This window comes from Mustela nivalis (genome assembly GCF_964662115.1).
Source record: "Mustela nivalis genome assembly, chromosome: 5".
Lineage (NCBI taxonomy): Eukaryota > Metazoa > Chordata > Mammalia > Carnivora > Mustelidae > Mustela > Mustela nivalis.
Genome location: NC_139024.1, coordinates 122,078,699 through 122,099,748, shown reverse-complemented (window position 1 = coordinate 122,099,748; position 21,050 = coordinate 122,078,699). Strand labels below are relative to the sequence as shown.

General features: G+C 44.6%; 2 protein-coding genes across 2 annotated transcripts in view; one reads left to right on the top strand and one right to left on the bottom strand.

Annotated features, from left to right (window-relative positions):
• Positions 1-271: 271 nt before the first annotated feature.
• LOC309865165 (uncharacterized protein) overlaps positions 272-21,050 on the bottom strand; it is a gene marked incomplete at its 5' end in the record, with an annotated part of 31,403 nt that continues 10,624 nt past the window's right edge. The window contains 4 exons of the mRNA XM_082731356.1: positions 272-1,043; positions 3,815-3,901; positions 4,226-4,265; positions 5,088-5,319. The remainder of the gene's footprint in view (positions 1,044-3,814; positions 3,902-4,225; positions 4,266-5,087; positions 5,320-21,050) is intronic.
• Positions 4,273-7,861, top strand: LOC309865166 (HLA class I histocompatibility antigen, alpha chain G). Its single transcript, XM_082731357.1, is given in 6 exon segments — positions 4,273-4,823; positions 4,827-4,828; positions 4,830-5,353; positions 5,893-5,954; positions 5,958-6,077; positions 6,612-7,861. Coding segments are annotated over 6 exon segments (1,176 nt in total). The 5' UTR covers positions 4,273-4,490; the 3' UTR covers positions 6,747-7,861.

The window sequence follows — 21,050 nt, the reverse complement described above, 5'->3', positions numbered from 1 at the left end:
ACCGAGACCAGGATGGGTGAGTGAGGGAGAAACCGCCTCAGCGTGGGAGGAGGGAGGCGGCTGCCAGACCCAAGCACTGCTCCGCCGCCTGGCACTCGGAGACCTTACCACATGACCTCACAGATGTTTTGCCCTACCCACCGCCCCCTTTCCGACACGTGAACCCCTCGCCCTCTGCCCCTCCTGCCGCATCCACCTGGATCGGACCCGGGTTGGGGGGATGTCGCGCTCTCCCTGCCTGCAGATGATGCAACACCAACACACACACAGGTCGATGCACAAGCTCTTGTTTATTCTCTGGTAGATCTTTCTCCCCCACCCCGCGGGGAAGTTCCCTTGCCTTATATAGGGCATAACAGCCAATCACAGAGGTGTTCATGTGAACAGGAGGTATCTGGGGATCGCAGGCAGTGGTGGCATGCGGTGTTCATGTGACGAGCACAGGTCACGTGTGGCCAGGGCAAATGTTTTTCAGGCTGTCCGTGCTGCTCGGGCTATGTAGCCGGGGCCATCTTAGGGGCACGACCCCGACAGCTCCCCCTTCTTTATTTATTTGTATGGATAAGGGACCGTGCCTGTCTTAGGTTGGGATGATCAACTTGCGCCCTTACCCATCATCAAATACTGCAGAGCATGCTGCAGCTTCTGTCTTAGGTTGGTACGCCATTATCGTCCTCATTACCCATCATTGACTACCGGTCCAGCATGCTAAGCCATACTTGGGGTGAGCTCATGCTCTATGGCTACCAAGGCTTGATGTACAGTCTGCCGGTCTCTGGCTAATGTGTGTTGGAGGGCCCTTATCCAACGCAGCGCCAGGAGGAGGACGAAGAGCACAATACAGCCAAGTGCAATAGTCCCAAACCAGGATTTCCCAAAAGCCACCACTGCCTGCATAGTTTGTAGGAATTGGGAGGCCGTGAGAGGGTTGACTCTCGTGGCATTGATCTGCAGAATCTCCATCTGGAGGGAGGCTGTCAGATCGTGGAATTTGGCTGACCAGGTGCCGTTGAGCATCTGAGATAATTCTCGGGAGAGGTTCGCTGCTCGGGAGAGATTAGAATACAAGTTAGATGTGATGCATATGCCTGATAAGGGCTGGATACAACTGGTGGAGAGAATTTGGATGTACTCGTCGTGTCAGGTGTTCTGGAACCCAAACAGGAGTCAGCTGGTCCTGAGGGAAAACACAAACGGAACCACGGACCCATCGTAGGACCGGGTCCGGACCCTTCCATAGACCTGTCAGAATGTCTTTCCATTTTACCCAATCATTGAGATTGACCTCCTGAGTGGCGATCTGCTGCCGATCGTCCTATTGCGTCCATGACCAAAAAATGTAAAGTAAAGAGAGCGGTATTGAGTTTGTCCTTAGGGGACTTGTAGGTGGCCCCTATTCCCCCTTTTTGTTTTATTTTTTTTTAAAGATTTTATTTTATTTATTTATTTATTTGACAGAGAGAGATCACAAGTAGGCAGAGAGGCAGGCAGAGAGAGAGAGGAGGAAGCAGGCTCCCCGCTGAGCAGAAAGCCCTATGCGGGACTCGATCCCAGGACCCTGAGATCATGACCTGAGCCGAAGGCAGCGGCTTAACCCACTGAGCCACCCAGGCGCCCCCCCTTTTTGTTTTATTAATTGATTTTTCAGGGTCAAGTGTGCACGTTCGACGATTCCTTGCCCTTGAGGGTTGTAGGGTATGCCTGTGACTAGATGTATGTGAAATGTATCAGCAAAATTTTTAAAGCTGTGTGATGTGTAAGCAGGCCCGTTGTCAGTTTTGATTTGTTTTGGGATGCCCCAAGAGGCAAAGTTTGTCAAACAATGTTGAATGACATCTCTGACCTTTTCTCCTGTATGTAAGGAGGCCATAATGACCCCCGAGTATGTGTCTACTGAGACATGTACATATTTTAAGTTGCAGAATTCAGGGATGTGTGTAATATCCATTTGCCACACATGATTGGGTAGTATTCCACGTGGGTTTACTCCAAAGGAGGGTGCTGGGATAAGAGGGGCACAACTTGCCAAATACAGAAATGTTCTAAGTTGGCCTATTTCAAAGGCCACAAATGTAGCTCTGAATCTAAATGACCATTTTTAAGATTAGGACATAACATGTATCAAGAATGTTCAAGGTCATTTAGATTTAATTCCTCAGTAGTCCTTAGAGTTTAGTCCTGATATTAATGATTCCCCAAAGTGGATACAGGATTTAGATCCAAATCCTCACATCTCAGGATTCAAGTAAATAATCTGTGTCAATTACTTTTGAAATTACTGCCAAAAGATTAGTTTAAAAAACCATATGATAATGCTTGCTTCCTTTTAACCTTTATTCTGATCATGACCACTCATTACAAAATCCATTCACTTTATCTCTAGCAGAAGCAAATTACTTGATTATAACCCTCCATTACCTCAATAAACTTCTCATCCCTAGACCTGCAAAGTTAGCAAAGTCAAGTACAGAATACCTAAGACGGTAGAAGAGGTAAAAAGGCATAGAGATGTTGGGTAGTCCCTCAGTTCTGGATACTGTTTAGCAGAGCAATATCAAATGAGCAATGACAGACAGCAACTATCCTAATCTAGGTCAGTACAACAGCCAAAATACTTTGTAAACTCTTTCTTTGGTTCTTTCTGGAGATCAAATCAACACTCTTCTGATTAAACAGCATGTGAGGAGCTTAAGAGCAACTGAAGTGTTTAACAATATTTACTTATCTAACATCTTTTACCAAAAAATTGTACTAAAAATACTAATCATAACTCATAACTGAGAAAAGTACTAACATGAACTGGTACTAACATAAACTGCAAAGGCCAAGAACAGAAATTAGGAGTTGTGTGATACTGAATAGTATATGTGAACTGAAGACTCTGCTGCCTTGTATAGCACCAAGTATACTTTCCTTTAATAAACCCAAACTTAGGCACAAGAACTCAGTGTTAACAGGATTTCACCTTTTCTTACTATGTTTTATTTGTATTTGTACCTAATTTTTACTGAAACTTAATTTATTGAAATTTAATTTTTAAAAGATACTATTTAGAAAATGGTCTTACCCAGAGAAAATTATAGTGACACATATTTTAGATATTACATTATTATGTTTAATTTAAATATTAGATTAAGGGCGCCTGGGTGGCTCAGTGGGTTAAGCCGCTGCCTTCGGCTCAGGTCATGATCTCAGGGTCCTGGGATCGAGTCCCGCATCGGGCTCTCTGCTCAGCAGGGAGCCTGCTTCCTCCTCTCTCTCTCTGCCTGCCTCTCTGCCTACTTGTAATCTCTCTCTGTCAAATAAATAAATAAATCTTTAAAAATAAATAAATAAATAAATAAATAAATAAATATTAGATTAAAAGTCTATAGTATCACATATACCAATTATTTAAGCTGTCTTTCCATTTGAGATGAAAGGCTTATGCTAAGCTATACTCCTCACCTTTCCTTTGACTAAGAGCTGAATTGCGAGATATATACCTACAAGTGGCAATCTGTAGCTATGAAGAGTTCTGTGTAAGTGTGTAAAGTTAAGGAACCTATAAAAGGATTGAACTCCCATCCTTAGCCACATTAGCACCATGCTCCAACTGAGTTAACTGGTTCAAAGTGTTAGATAAGACAGTGATAACTAAAGAAATAGGAACAAAGAAAGGTTCTATTTCATCATCTTAAGGTTTCACAGAGATGACGCCTCCTGAAAAACAACTTCTTAAATAACTCTCAAGAGGGGTTCCGTTAGCTTTCAAAAGTGCCCGCAAGGGGCTCTCCATTCGGAGTCTAAAAATTTCCGACCCCATTATCTTTACCTTTACAGTCGTGATCCGTGAACATACAGCTGCTGTCCCTTTGTGGTTGCTCTTCAGCAAACTTCTAACCTTTCCTTTGTGGTCGTCCTAGTGATGAACGTGCAATATGATGAGGGGGAAAAGGTACTCATGTATTGCCTTCTCTCACCTTCTCCCTAAAATGCTAAATTTAAAAAGCTGCACAACTTCTATTCCATGAAATCTTCCTGTTAGAACTACCACTTCTAAAAATCAAGTAAACAAAATGGAAACATTGTATTTCACTCTGACAAAACTGTTCAATGTGAGATCAATGCACATAAAATTAAAAAGTTAAATATACCTCAATATTATCAGTAAATCAGAACATATCTCAACCAGTATCAGAATTTCTACCTTCACTGTATCTTTGCTATTTTTAAATATACTCACAATTCCCGGGTTTTGGCACCAAATGTCGCGCTCTCCCTGCCTGCAGAGATGACAACACCAACACACACACAGGTCAATGCACAAGCTCTTGTTTATTCCCTGGTCATCTTTCTCCCTCCCCTGCGGGGAAGTTCCCTTGCCTTATATAGGGCATAACAGCCAATCACAGAGGTGTTCACGTGAACAGGAGGTATCTGGGGATCATAGGCAGTGGTGGCATGCGGTGTTCATGTGAGGAGCTCGAGATCACGTGTGGCCAGGGCGAATGTTTTTCAGGCTGTCGGTGCTGCTCGGGCTATGTAGTCGGGGCCATCTTAGGGGCGCGACCCCGACAGGGGGAGGGGTCGGGCGAGGTCTCAGCCTCCCCGCACCCGCAGGCTCCCACTCCCTGAGGTATTTGTTCACTGTGGTGTCCCAGCCTGGCCACAGGGAGCCCCGGTATTTGGAACACAGATATGTGGACGACATGCAGTTCCCGCTGTTTGACAGCGACTCTGCCAGTCTGAGGATGGAGCCGGGGGCGCCCTGGGTGGAGCAGGAGGGGCTGGAGTATTGGGCCCAGCAGACCCGGGACTCCAGGACGTGCACACAGACACACTGAGGGAGGCTGCGAGAAGTGGGCAGCTACTGCAACCCGAGCGAGGCCGGTGAGCGACGCGGGCAGGAGACAGACCATGACCTCCATTCCCAGGGACCGCCGGATGGCCGGCCGGGGTAGCTCCAAGTCTCCGTGTTGGAGCAACACCCGAGGCTGCGGGGCACCGCCATCCCCCCAGCGGGGAAGAACCCTGGGGACTCTACTGGTTTTGGATTTAATGACAATTGGATTTAATGACAATGGGCCGGGGTCAGGGTTTCACACCTTCCAGAGAGTGATAGGCTGCGACGTGGGGCCTGATGGGCGCTTTCTGCGTGGGTATCTTCATGATGCCTATGATGGCATGGATCACATCGCCCTGAATAAGGACCTGTGCTCCTGGACCAAGGCAGACTCCACCGCACAGATCACTGGTCAGAAGTGGGAGGCGACTGGTGTGACAGAGCAGTACAGGAACTACGTGGAGCACAGATGCATGGAGTGGCTCCACAGGCACCTGGAGAAGGGGAAGGAGATGCTGCTACGCACAGGTACTAGGGCCTCCCTGATCTCCCCTCCTCTGGGGCTGGCTTTCCACCAGGAAGGGAAATGGACTCAATATCAGAACACCGCCCTCCCACAGGTGAGGAGAGTGAGATCCACTTGTGTGTTCATTTTCCTACTAAAGAGTGACTCACCCAGAGGACCACTTTTCTCTAAAGGACAATTGAGGAATCCAGTCTCTCCTGGGGGGCAATTGGAGAACATCCCTGAAATGGTCCCCTCCATCCTGGCAATCACCTTGTAATCCATGACTTTCCCTCTCAAGACTTGTACTCCATCTGAGAACATCCTTGGAGGTCTGACTCCAGGTTTTCTGAGTCACTGATGGTCCCCCACAGTCAGGACCATTAGTGTATTCCCCACTTTAGACCTCCACTCTCCTGTCCTGGAATCTCTCCTTGCTTCTAAAACATTATTTCAGATCCCTAAACCAATTGTCTTTTCCATCCTCAGATTGGTGACAAGTGCTGTTTTGTGACCCATGAAGGTAACCCAAAGTGTAGATTTTCTGATTCTTCTTCCCCAGAACCCCCCAACACACATGTGACCCGCCACCCCATCTCGGACCATGATGTCGCCCTGAGGTGCTGAGCCCTGGGCTCCTACCCTGTGGAGATCACTCTGACCTGGCAGCATGCTGAGGAGGATCTGACCCAGGACACAGAGCTTGTAGAGACCAGGCCTGCAGGGGATGGAACCTTCCAGAAGTGGGCGGTGTTAGGGTCCGTAATCAAAGGAGCGAGACTGATACAAAATGAAGGTCAAGCAAAGCTTTATTTTGCGCCAAGCATCGAGAATCAAACTGACCTGTCAGGGCCATCTCTTGCAAAGAGGCGACCCCTCCCTTCTAAACTATAGAAGTAGTTTAGCCAGGCTATACATAGGTGGCCAATGAGACTGCAATGCACAGAGAAAACTGCACGGTCATGTTAGGTCACACACAGGCGGCCAATTGAATTACAATTCACCCTAGATATATGCGTGCCCCACTGATTGGATGCCTCTACCTGGCCTGACCTGCCCTTATATCTAGGCTTAGCTACCTGGGGCTGGTAGCTAGGGAGACAGTATGCACGCCCCACTGATTGGCTGTCTCTATCTGGCCTGACCCGCCCTTGTATCTAGGCTTTGCAAGTAAGTTCCTATGGGAGGGGCAGGGTCAATCTAAGTTTACTGCATAGGGTCAATTTAAGTTTACTGCATAAACAACAAAATGGCTCCCTCTGATTAAGTAGGCCCTTACAGGCGGCTGTAGTGGTGCCTTCTGGAGAGGAGCAGAGATACATCTGCCATGTGCAGCACAAGGGGCTGCCCCAGCCCATCACCTTGAGATGGGGTGAAGAGGGATTTGGGGTTGGAACATCTTCTCCAAGAAAGTAGCTCTTCTGCAAAACATCTTCGAGGTCATGACTCAAACCTGAGGTCTGGGTCCCTCACTTTCCCTTCCCAGAGCCGCCAACTGAGTCTACCATCCCCATCATGGGCACCATTGCTGCCCTGGTTCTTGTGGTCACTGGAGCTGTAGTGGTGGGAACTGTGATGTGGAGGAGGAAGCACTCAAGTAGGGAAGGGAGTGGGAGGGGAATTTGAGTTTTCTTGTCCCACTGAGAGGTTTCAAGCCCCAGGTAGAAATTTGTCCTGCCTTGTTAATGAGAGGTACCATCCACGTACCTGTACTTGCCCACTCTGGAGCCAATTGCTAACATTAACTCTTTAGTAAAGACCTGTGCAAATGAAGGACAAATTTTTCACCTTTATATTAAATAATATTATATTAAATGATATAAATTATTTCACCTTTACATTCCTCCATTGGGGACCTGATCCCCAGCAGTTGAAAGTCAGGGGCAATTCCCTGATGCAGATAGACCTCCAGAAGTTTGGTCCACTGCCCCTACATATCCTTTCTTTGTTTTCCAATACAGCCATGTCTTCAGTTAACAGTTCTTCAGTTAACAGTTCATTTTGGTACAGTACTAGGATATTTCTCTGGATACCATAACCAGTCTTCTTCCTGGCCTCTGACCTGATGTGGAAAAGAAGGGAGCTACTCACAGCTGACTGGAAGTATGGAAGGAGTGATTCTTGAGACCCTGGGATAGTGTAGACAGGACCCCACAGGGAGCTCACCTACCCCATAGCTCCTCCTTTAGTCTCATCTTCTGTGGGCTCTGACCACATCCTGTTTGTTCTGTCCCAGACAATGACAAATTGACCTGTGCTCTCTTCCCTGATCTGCTTTCCTGCTCTAGCAGAGATGGGACTGGGTCCCATCCCTGTCTTTACTTCATGTTTGGCTGAGAAGTAATATTTTACTTCTCTATTGAAAATCTAGATACAGGGGCACCTGGGTGGCTCAGTCATTAGGCATCTGCCTTTGGCTCACGTCATGATCCCAGAGTCCTAGGATTGAGCCTCTCATCAGGATCTTTGCTTGGCAGGAAGCCTGCTTCTCCCTCTCCCACTCCCCTTGCTTGTGTTCCTGCTCTTGCTGTCTGTCAAATAAATAAATAAAATCTTTTTTTTAAAGATTAAGAAAAAGAAAATCTGGATATGAATTTGTTTTCTATTCTTGTCATATAGAACTGATATGGTAATAAAGGAGAAGACTCCTAAAGTTGAGACAAGAAATAAATGGAAGCAGAGAAACTTCCAGATGCCTGATTGCTGTGCTGTCTGTTGTAGGTGGGACAGGAGAGGCTGAGTAGCCAACTGTGGACAGAACCGTGCCTGGTTAGTACTCAGTGCATTGCGGGCTTTAACATGGTCACTCCTTAGCTAAGTCATCTTTGCTATTCCCTGGTCCCTTCAGTGGAAACTTATTCCACCAGGACCTATGATCACAGGGACTCAGACATCACCTGTCTCTAGGACTACGGGCATCAAAAGCTGCCTTGACCAGGTCAGGCTAGGCTCCAGCTTGGATTAGATCCTCACCCCCCAGTTTTTGGGTGTTGTTTTTTTTTCTTTATTTGTTTATATAAAGAATTGAGCCTCTTCTTATTCTTGTGTACAAGTTCTGGTCTCATATTCCTCTGGTATCCCCAGTCTGTGACCATCACAGGGGTCCTATGGCCTCTCATTGTTTCCACAAGGCCCAGTGAGCCCTTACACACAGGAGTCTCTGTGGTATTGCAAGATGAATTTTCAGACCCATCCATCTCTTCTTCTTCTACAGCTATTCTGGATCATTCTGCATCTTCCACCATCTTTTTTAAAAAAGCAGATTCTGGAGTTAGAGATAGGATCTGATCATTTCGCATCCTTATTAAATTTCAGTTTGTCTTCTCTGCTCAGCTACCTAACCCCCTGCCCCTTAGATCTAGTGATCTTCATTCTGTTTCCAATCCTATTTATAAAGTTATAAAGCAGTGCCTGATTTGAATTCACATTTCTCTGGAATATATAACCCATAAGCCTAAGTACAATTTTTTTTGAAGATTTTATTTATTTGACAGAGATCACAAGTAGTCAGAGAGGCAGGCAGTGGGGGTGGGGGAAGCAGGCTCCCTTCCAAGCAGAGAACCCAATGTGGGGCTCGATCCCAGGACCCTGGGACCATGACCTGAGCCGAAGGCAGAGACTTTAACCTACTGAGCCACCCAGGTGCCTCTAAGTACAACTTTTCTGAATGGAGAACTGTAATTGTTTCCTGTGCTGTACAGGAGGGATGGTGTGGAATAGAGACAATGCTGGTGGAGCAGGGAGACCAACAATGGGGAGAAAAGTGGTAGCTGCCATGAATAGCTGTGGCCTGAGGCTCATCTAGAAGAGAGAGGTACTCCATGCAGATCATTCATTCAACTGATAACTGTCAGATACAGGAACATTTTAACATCTAGGACACCTCAGTGAAAAACAGAAAAAATTTGCCCACCTTGTGGGGCATATGTTCTGGAGTAAGGGGCAGACTATATGCTAGTAAACAAGGGAAATGTGTATGTTAGGTATTGGGAAGTAAGTGTAGAAGGCGATCCAGAGAGACACCTATGATGGGAATGGGAAGATGGCTACTTTACTACAGTGATCAGAATGAGCCTCACCAAGGTGCCTTTGAGAGATCTGAAGGACATGAAGGAACTGTGTAAGAGGGTATCTGGGGGGAGTTCTTTTCAGGCAGGGAACCGCCAGTGCACAGGCACTAGGGCAGGAGCATGTCCTGTGTTAAGGAAGGGCAAGGAGGCCACTGTGGCTGGAACAGAGAGCAGCTGAAATAACATCAGATGTCCAGGCCTTAGTGTATTAGAAGGGTTTCAGTTTTCTCTGCATAACGTGCAGTTACAAGATGGTTTTAAAAAGACGACCCACCTAGTACCACCTCTCCTTAGAAGCCTCTGCTTGCTGCTGTGTAGAATTGAGAGGTACAAGGGCAAGCAACCAGTATATAATCTGTAGGAAACTGGTACAGTGTCCCAGGAGGGGGATGTTAGCTGTATATCTGGGGTGTAAGGAGGGAAGATAGTAGAAATGACTGGGCTCTGGATATATTTAAAGATGGACTTTGCAACATTTCCTCATGGATTAATTCTAGGGAGAAAGAGAATGAGGAATTAAGGACAGCATCCAATATTTCACACTGCAGTGCCTTCAGTGGAAAGGGGGAAGTTTCTGGAAGTAGCACATTTGAGTAAGCAGCATCACAAGCATCCAATTTATGAAATGATTAATCTGAGATGTCTACTAGAAATGCAAGCATGGAGCACCTGGGTGGCTCAGTTGGTTAAGCATCCGACTCTTGATTTTGACTCAAGTCATGATCTTGAGGTCATGCCATTAAGGCCTGCATCAGACACCCTCTCCCGGCTCAGCAGGGAGTCACTTGGGATTCTCTCTCCCTTTCCATCTGCCCCTCCCCTCTGTCTCTAAAATAAATAAATCTTTAAAAAAAAATGCAAGTGAGATTGACAGGTGGATACAGAGTTCAGGGTAGGAGAAGTATCTGGGTTGGAGAAATAGATGTGAGAGGTCATGCCATATAAACCACATTTAAAGCCTTTACCAGAGATGACATCCTTAAAGGGGTGATGGCCACAGGAAAAAAGAGGAACAGTACAGAACCCTGAACTCCTCAGGGTTAAACAAGCTGATGAGAGTGCACACCCAGAGTTGTACTGCATAGTTTGGTTCTGCACCTAGAAAAGACCAAGGAGGCCCAACCTTTAGTGCACACAAGAATTTCCTGGACTATGAAGAGCTAGACAGGCTGGGGTAGAGTATGAGATTCTAAAATTTTTAACAAGGCTGGTGCTGCTCCTGCTATTCTTCAGATCCCACATTGAGTAGTGATCACATGAAGCAGGATTCCTACGTGGCTGTGTATCAGCCTCCCCTGTAAGGCTGCTTAAGTAAGTGATTCCTGAGCCCATACCCAACATTCCAAGACGGTAGGTCTGGGGAGAGGCCTGAGTATTTTGTAACAAAAACACAAGCAATTCTGGGGCTTTGCCAGAGAGGGAAGAAGCACTGAAGTCCTTGATGGAGCACTCAGTGTGGGGAAGGGTATTACATATGCATTTTTTTAAAAGATTTTATCTATTTATTTGACAGAGAGGAAGATCACAAGTGGACAGAGAGGCAGACAGAGAGTGCGGGGGGAGCAGGCTCCCTGCTGAGCAGAGAGCCGGATGCGGGGCTTGATTCCAGGACCATGAGATCATGACCTGAGCCGAAGGCAGACGCTTAACCGACTGAGCCACCCAGGCACCCCTTACATACACATTTAAACAGTTTTTTCATAGGAAGAAAAATGCAAGATATGTTGTGAGAAACATATTTTCTCTCCCATGGAGCAAAACCAGATGAAAGATTTAGGAAGCAGTTATCAGCTCAACATAAAGAAAAACTCATTCATCCCTAAGAGTAGACCTTAAATGTTCCCACCCACCCCCCCAAAAAGAAGAAGATATAAAAGTTACTGGGTATCATAATGCAGGTGTTAGCCAAGGCTATCATTTGCAGTACATAAATGAATCAACAGGTTGTACACTTAAAACTATGTTACATGTCAATTATTTCTCAATAAAACTGAAAAAAAAAACTGGAAAAAAAAACTGAATCCCTGCTCTCCTGAAAATATTCCTTCATGGATTTCTTGTTCCTTGTTTTGAACAGATTCCAAGTTGCTTTAACTGAAACTACATATATTTATAGAGAAACATATATCTTATATATTATAAATACATAATACAAAAATATAAAGTATGCATAATATATTAAAGCATAACTTAAAATACATGAAATATATAAATTATATAAATGGGAAAATATGTACTATAGATAGAGAGTACTAGGCCTCATTTTATTTCAGGGAAAGCCATAGAAGAGGCCCAAGGCTGCACAGGCAGGAACAGAATCCACCATCGCACCCCAGGTCAAGGCCCAAAGAGGAACCACTGCCTCACTGCTGGGCACAGGTCCCACGGTTCACACCACCGCACCTTGAGGCTAGGACTGCTGTCACTGCTGCTCCTGGCAGCAGGATGACACGACGGCCACTCACACCACCTGTGCCAAATGCCTGCAGCACTATCCCGTCTTCTCCATCTCCATCCTGAGTCAGAGTCTCACACGTGGTCCGCTAACTGGTGGAGCCTCAGGCCCTGGCCCCCTGCAACTATGTGTGACAACCCGACTCTGATCTGGATTCCTGGGGAGTGATCACCAACATCCTCGGACTTGAGCTCTTCTTTTGATCTAGTCTCTGCATTCCTAGCCACAGGCCTGTGAAAGGCCACACATTCAGGTGGTTCCCAAAGTCACCCCTGCTGTAGGCAGATCCCAAGATGGCCCCAGTGTTCCCATCCTCCCGTATCATGCCCTTGTGTAATAATACCCACTCTGGGAACAGAAGTTGGACATAGTGACCTGCTGGTGACACACAGAATAGAGTGAAGTCATTCAGTGAGTATCTGGAATCACCAGGACACAAGATATGAGGGGCCTGGGGTCCACAGGCTCAAGGTGGGCCACCAAAGCCAGCCTGAATAAGTGCAGAATCCAATGACAGAATCCAATGACAAATGACCCTGTGTTCCTTTTCCCTCTGAGGGGGTTTCTTCCCTAGATCTCAGCCCCCACAGCCACTGCCCTCAGACAGGAGGGGGAGGAGGAAAGGTCACCACCAGGGATTCTCATCCTGGCTGCAGTCAACAAAGGAATTCTGTAAAAAGTACAGGAAGAGAAGAGAAGAAACACAGCCCTCCAAATGTAACAGCTGATGAGTCCACACATGCCTCCAGGGCAGCCCTATGGCTACAAAGATGAGAAGAAAACAGTTTTCAGTCTCCCTGTGCTGCCCCTGGGGCCTAGTTCTCCCTTCAACACAGACAGTGTCCCAGGGAGCCCCCAGTGCTGCCCCCCGTGTATCCGTCTCTGCTCATCTCCAGAAGAGACCACCACTGCCACCCCCTCCAGGAAGCCCTCCCCTCTCCATATGCATTAGTTCAGTCGTGCACAATAGAAACCCCAGCTAACAGTGGTGTTGACCAGACAGCAGCTTGTGTGTGTCCCATGAGTGAGGTGAGACATCCGGGGCTATAGGGTCACTCTGCACCACGGGGCTGTCCAGACACGCTGGTGACAATGAACCTGGGAAGTTTCCTTATTAGAACTAGGACACCTAGGACCATAGTCCGTGGTCTGTGAGCAGGGCAAGGAGAGCAGAAGAACAGGAAGTTTCCATCCTTTTATGGCAACACCGACTACCTCATTCTGCGTCACCATAGCTGGAATGTAGTCACACAAACAAAATAGCCTCAGGGGAGGCTGGTGAATGAATCAGGCTATTTTTAATCTGAGTGACAATATGCTCCATGAAACTCTGTCACTATGGAATGACTATGATTTTTGCTTCACTTAAAGTTTTAAAAATTACCAGCAACAGAACAGTCATTATCAAATCTTGAGCCAGATTTCATGTAAATAGTGAGATAGTCTCACAATATAATATTAATTGAGAACAAAAATACAGATAGAATACTTGGTAAAATACCACCTGCTGCAGTTGGTTGGGCATCGGCCTTCAGCTGAGGTCATGATCCTAGGGTCCTGGGATCAAGCCCCACATCTGGCTCCCTGCTCCAGGGAGCTTACTTCTCCCTTTCCCCTGCCCCAATCATGCTCTAGCTCTCTCTCAATAAATAAAATATTTTTTAAAAAAGAAAAACCTGCTAAAATGGAAATCTCTCCCTTTAATACTGTTGAAACTGGTTAACAGCTGTTATGTCCAGGAAGTTTGGAAGAATTATGGATGGGACAGAGGATGAAATTTACTTTTCACTCTATACTTTCATGTTATGTGAATTTTTCAAACATTGTGCATAATTAGTTGAAAAAAACTTTGAATTGCCAAAGAAATTGTCACTTAACTTAACTTTAAAAAAACTTAAATTTTTAAAAAAAACTTTGAATTGCCACTTCCATTTAGCAGACACATATTGGGCAGTAATAGATGTTAGCTCCCTGCTAGGCTCAGTGAGAGAAACATGAAGGGATTCAGAGTCAGGTATATAACCTGGTAAATGCAACTATTATAATGAGTTTTGGGGAAACAGCCTCCACACAGAAGCTAACTGAGTGCCTACTGTGGGCCAGGTGCTTTAACAAATGCTAGGGACATAAGAAAATACAAGTATACACCTATGTGACCTACCTGTCTCATGCGATGAGGTTCTATACCAACTCCTGACTCTACAGGAATCCTACTACTGTCTTGTCCCTGTGTGGGAAGAAGCTGAGATTGGAAAGAGAACCTTTGCCCATTTGGTCCAAAAATTAGTGGAAAGGTTAAGTTAGAGGACAGTGACTTTTTAATGTAACTGACTCATCAATATAAAAGAAAAATCACTAAGAAATAACCTGGATGAGGGTGCCTGGGTGGCTCAGTGGGTTAAGCTGCTGCCTTCGGCTCGGGTCGTGATCTCAGGGTCCTGGGATCGAGTCCCGCATTGGGCTCTCTGCTCAGCAGGGATCCTGCTTCCTCCTCTCTCTCTGCCTACCTCTCTGCCTACTTGTGATCTCTCTCTGTCAAATAAATAAATAAAATCTTTAAAAAAAAAAAAAAAGAAAGAATCTGGACGAAAGGAAAGAAACCAACAAAGTAGAATCACAAGAAGGGACTGCAGGATATTGAGGAACTGGTAGAAATAATGGGAGATCAGGATTTCCCTGGCAACAGGACACAGGAAAGCAAAAAAAAAAAAAAAAAAAATGGTTCCACACTGAACTAGTTATGGTGCTTTCCTAGAGATTTAGAAGGTCTGACAAGGGAAGGTGGAAATACTCAGGGAGGGCGATCTCTCCATAAAGCTGAGACAGACCTTTCCAAGTGACAGCCATGATTCTTGTATCTAGGACCCTGCTTGGATAACACAGCTTAGCTCTGCAAATCATCTGGTCCAAAATCAAAACGAGAGTTGATAATTATCTTGTTCGGTGATTGTGCACCCTGTGTATGAGCATGTGCAGTGCAGAGACCTTGCTACCCTCCATTCCTGTCATCTGTCACCTGGAACATCCCTGCGCAGACAGATTCTATAGTAAGGCCAATGGTCCCCAATTCCTGATCCACATGGCCTTGTGGAATCTCCTCCTACTGAGTGTGGGCAGGACCCGGAATATATTCCAACCAATAAAATGTGGCAGTGGTGATCTTGGAATATATATAATCATGACTTCCATTTTGCCAGCTGACTTTCTACTATCTTCTCCACTTGCAGGCTTTGCTAAAGCAAGTAGCTGTGTTGGAAAGACCAGAAACTAAGCCAGCCTCCTGCCTACATCTAGCAAGACACCGAGCCTCCAGTCTGCCGACTCACAAGGTACTCAGTCCTCCCCATAAGGCAGTCCTTCTCTTTTTTGAGGACAGACATCCTTTTTTTTTTTTCTTTTTATCCATACAAATTCCATTTAGTTAACATACAGTGTATTATTAGTCTCAGGGGTAGAACTTAGTGATTCATTAGTGGCATATAAAACGCAGTGCTCATTACTTCAAGTGCCCTCCTTAAAGCCCATTAACCAGTTATCCCATCCCCCCATCCACCTTCCCTCCAGCTACCCTCAGTTTGTTTCCTATAGTTAAGAATCTCTTATGGTTTGCTCCCTCTGCATTTTCATCTTATTTTTCCTTCCCTTTCCTTTGTTCGTCTGTTTTATTTTCTCTTTACAACATGAAAGTCAAGTTCCTACCATCCTACTTGCTTTCCTCTCACTCCATCAGGGAGACTCCAGGAGGGAGCAAAGGCAGGGTGAGAGGACGTGCCATGAGCAAGAAAGAGGCTAAGCTTTGCCTCACTTCTCACCTTGGAGAACAGGTACAATCAGGAAGTCAGGTGGAAGAATTGCAGGGTGCAAAGAATGTGCATGACTTTGCAGGGTGCAAAACTGTAACTTTTAGAAGTCTGCTACAGTGGTCTAAGTCCCTGACTTAAAGCTGCTCAGGTGGCAAGGTGGGAGGGACAGAATCCCAGGTGTGACAGGGTGTCTCAGGATCCCTGAGGTCACAAGAAGAATGGAGGTGCCTGAGTGTGGCAGGTTCCCAGGAATAAGAATGGGGAAGCCGGCCGAAAACAAGTCTAGGTGCCAGTTTTCTGCTCTGTGTTGCCGTAAACTGTGAACTGCAACACCATCATGCATCCACTCTCTGGGCAGGGGCCCAGCAAAAGGCAGAAGCATGGCGAGATCCCCTCCCATCCCCCGCAGGAAGGAACAGTGCAAGTCCATGTAGCAGGAGTCTGTAAATTTAGTGACTTGAAACAGCGTGCCTGAGATAAAAACACTCTGTCACATGCTGGGTGAATACAGAGTTCTGACAGAAACCAGGGAGACAGGAGTGATTGCTTGCTTTTCTGTTAAGGCTCACTGAAGAGTGGGGGACACAACTCAGCTCAAGGGCTAGGGAAATTCCATAAAGCAAAATAATATCCATGCAAATTGGGTCCCAGAAGATGAGGTGTGGGAGGAAGGGGCAGCTGAAATAGCAACACTTGTATCAAACAAGGTTTTGGGTTTGTTTGTTTTTAAGATTTTATTTATTTACTTATTTGACAGAGAGAGACACAGTGAGAGAGGGAACACAAGCAGGGGGAGTGGGAGAGGGAGAAGCAGGCCTCCCGCCATTTTCATCCTGCACATGGGGGCCAAAAGCCTTCAGGGAGCAAAACAGTGCCACCTAGTGGAATCCGGAGCCACTCAGACTGAGCCCAGCCTCCTGGCAAAAAGAAGCACATTTGCAATAGGGCAAGTACATCTAAGAATCAGCGCCACACAACTGGCTTGCACCATGTTTACAGATCATAGAAGGCTACAAAGATTCAACTCTTGGGGAAAACAGTTGTATAGCATTGTTTTTCTAGCCTTTAGGCTTTCAGTATTATTTTTTCAGTTATGTTACTATTTTTTCCAATTTTTTGTTCTTTTTAAATTTTTATATCACATGATATATATATATTCAGTTTTTATTTCCTTTTATTGAATTTTATTTTACTTCATTTTTATGTATATAGAGGTGTTTCTACTTTCCTAACTTGGAATCTCGTTTCTTTTAATGAGTAAAACAAAACAACCCGGGATCTAATTTTTTGTTTTGTTTTGGTTTTTGTTGGTTTTTCTTTTGTTTCAGTTTGGTTTGGATTTCGTTGTTTTTTTTTTTTTTTTTCATTGTCATTGTTGTTCTTATTGTTTTTTCTTTCTTTCTTCTTTTCTTTTCCAAATGGCAAGGTGGAAAACTCACCCCCAGAGAAAGAACAGGAGGTAGTACTTGCTGTCAGGGATTTAATCAATACAGAGGAGTGCTTGCTTCGGCAGCACATATAATCAATACAGATGTAAGTAACTAAGATAACTGAACTAGAATTTAAAACAATGAGTATAAAGATACTAGCTGGGTTTGAAAAAAGCATAGAATACACTAGAGAATCTCCTACTGCAGAAATAAAAGAACTAAAATCTAGCCAGATTTAAATTTAAAATGCTATTACCAAGATGCAGTCTCAAGTGGAAACTATAAAAAAAAGGATGAGGGCGCCTGGGTGGCTCAGTGGGTTAAGCCGCTGCCTTCGGCTCAGGTCATGATCTCAGAGTTCTGGGATCGAGTCCCGCATCGGGCTCTCTGCTCAGCAGAGAGCCTGCTTCCCTCTCTCTCTCTCTGGCTGCCTCTCCGTCTACTTGTGATTTCTCTCTGTCAAATTAATAAATAAAATCTTTAAAAAAATAAATAAATAAAAAATAAAAATAAAAAAATTTAAAAAAGGATGAATGAAGCAGAAGAGCAAATCAGTTATAAGATCAAATGATGAAAAATAAGAAAGCTGAAAAGAGAGAAAGGAAACTATTAGATCACAAAAGGAGATTCAGAAAACTCAGCAATTCCATAAAGTGAAATAATATCCATGTAAATGGGGTCCCAGAAGATGAGGTGTGGAGGAGGGGCAGCATTTTTTTTTTTTTAAGATTTTATTTATTTATTTGACAGAGAGACACAGCAAGAGAAGGAACACGAGCAGGGGAAGTGGGAGAGGGAGAAGCAGGCCTCCCGCCAAGCAGCCTCGATCCCAGGACCCCCGGATCACAACCGGAGCTGAAGGCAGATGCCCAACGACTGAGCCACCCAGATGCCCCACAAACAAGGTTTTAAACCAAAGACTATAAGAAGAGACAAAGAAGGACACCATCATATTAAAGGGGTCTATCCAACAAAAAGATCTAACAACTGTAAATATTTATGTCCCTAACATGGGGCACCCAAATATAGAAACCAATTAATAACAAACTTAAAGAAACACATTGATGGGGCTATGTGTTAAGTGGGTTAAGCCTTCAGCTCAGGTCATGATCTCAGGGTCCTGGGATCCAGCCCCGCACTGGGCTCTCTGCCCGGTGGGGAGCCTGCTTCCCCCTCTCTCTCTGCCTGCCTCTCTGCCTACTTGTGATCTCTGTGTCAAGTAAATAAATAAAATCTTAAGAAAAAAGAAAAGAAATACATTGATACTAATACAGTCATAGTAGGGGACTTTAACACCCCACTCACAGCAAAGGACAGATCATCTAAGCAGAAGATTAACAAGGAAATAAAGGCTTTGAATGACACACTGGACCAGATGGACTTCAAATATATATTCAGAGTATTTCATCTTAAAGCAACAGAATACACATTCCTCTCAAGCGCACATGGAACATTCCCCAGAACAGATTACACACTGGGTCACAAATCAGGTCTTCAACCAGTACAAAAAGATTAAGAGTATGGCAACTAATGATTCATTGAACATTATATCAAAAACTACTCTCTGCCTGCCTCTCCATCTACTTGTGATCTCTCTCTGTCAAATAAATAAATAAAATCTTAAAAAAAAACAACTACTATAATGTAGCAAATTGAATTTGAATTTTAAAAAGGCTATACCATGCATATTTTCAGACCACAATGCTTTAAAACTCCAATTCAATCACAAGAAAAAATTTGGAAGGACCACAAATACATGGATGATAAAGAGTACCCTACTAAAGAATAAATGGGGGGCGCCTGGGTGGCTCAGTGGGTTAAGGCCTCTGCCTTCAACTTAGGTCATGATCCCGGGATCCTGGGATCGAGCCCCGCATCGGGCTCTCTGCTTGGCAGGGAGCCTGCTTCACTTCCTCTCTCTCTCTCTGCCTGCCTCTCTGCCTACTTGTGATCTGTCAAATAAATAAAAAATCTTTAAAAAAAAAAAAAAAAGAATAAATGGGTCAGGAGGATTTAAGATGGCAGAGGAGTATGGGATCCTAATTTTGTCTGGTCCCTGGAATTCAGCTAGATCGTTGCAAATCATTCTGAACACCTATGAAATCACTTGGAGATCTGAGAAAAGAATTACTGCAATTCTACAAATAGAAAAAGCAACCAGTTTTTACAAGGTAGAAAGTGCAGAGATGTGCATCCAGGGAAAGATAAACCAGGGAAAGGAGGGAGCTTAAGGGGTCTACCGGAAAGTATTACAGGCAGTGGAGTACAAAATCCCAAGTTTTAGAAGTCTGCTACACTTGGAGACATCCCTAGCTTTAAGTTGCTCTGGTAGCAAAGTGGGGTGGATTCCAGGTGGGACAATGTTGTTACAAGATACCAGGGGTCAGGGGCGCCTGGGTGGCTCAGTGGGTTAAGCCGCTGCCTTCGGCTCGGGTCATGATCTCAGGGTCCTGGGATCGAGTCCCATATCGGGCTCTCTGCTCAGCAGGGAGCCTGCTTCCCTCTCTCTCTGCCTGCCTCTCCATCTACTTGTGATTTCTCTCTGTCAAATAAATAAATAAAATCTTTGAAAAAAAAAAAAAAAGATACCAGGGGTCAAAAAAAGCCAGGATGTCTGAATGCAGTCGTTTCAGGGAAGCTGGCCGAAACACCAGTCTAGGAATGTTTTTTGTTCCATGTTGCCATAAACCATGAACTGCTGCACAATGGTACAACCACTCTCCAAGCAAGGGCCTTGTAAAAGGCAGTAGCCTGGCAAGTCCCTCCTCCCTCAGCCGGGAGGAATGGCACAAGTCCACACCACAGGAGTCCGTGAAGTTAGGAGATTGGAAACTTGGTCGTGTGCCTGAGATAAAAAACGTTCAGTCAGAGGCTGGGTGAACACAACACAGAAACCAGGGAGATAAGAGTGATTGAGTGCTTTTCTGTGAGGGCTCACTGAGAGTGGGGATGTGAACTTTCAGCTTGGGCTAGAGATGGGGGTGCTTCCATTTTCATCCGAAATGGTCCTGAAAGCCTTCAGGGAGCAAAACAGTGCCATACAGTGCAATCTGGAGCTGCTTACACTGAGCTGGGAACCCCTGACAAAGGGGCCGACACTTCACTAGGGCAACAACACAGGCCCCACCCCCAGAAGACAAGCAGGAACATCTGGCTAACACCAAATTTACAGATCACAGAGAACTGCAAAAATTCAGCTAGCGGGAAAAACAGTATGTAGCATTAGTGGCTTTTTTATTACTCTGTAATCTCTTAGTTTTTTCTTAAGTAATTTTCTTTATTTATTAATTTTTTTATTCTTTTCTTAGATTTTATTTATTTGGCACAAAGAGAGGACACAAGTAGGTATGACAGCAGGCAGAGGGAGGGGGGATGCAGGGTCTCTGCTGAACAGGGAACCCAATGTAGGGCTCCATCCCAGTACTCTATCCCAGGGATCATGACCTGAGACAAAGACAGTTGTCTAACCGACTGAGCCACCCAGGCACCCCTAATTCTTTATATATATATATGCATATATATGTATAGAGAAAGAGAGAGAAAGAAACATATATTTTATGTTTATTCAATTTATATATATATATAAAATATTTCTTATTTTATATACATATGTAACATTTATGTTTATAAATATATATAATATATATAAAATGTATGTTTCCTACTTTTAGTTTCTTTTCATTTTATTTTAGTATATATAAAAGTTTTTCTTTCTTTCCTCTTTTGGGATCTAGATTGCCTTAACACAAAGACCAAAATACACCCAGGATCTAGTTTATTGTTCTGTTCCATTTTATTTCTTGTTTGATTTTTTTCTTATTTTGTTTTCTTTCTGCTTTTCTTCTAGTTTGTTTAGTTTGTATTTTTCTGGTGTTGTTGTTATTTTTCTATTTTTCTCTCTTTCATTTATTCTTTTCTGGACATGAGACAGAAAAACACACCCCAAAAGAAAGAACAGGAGG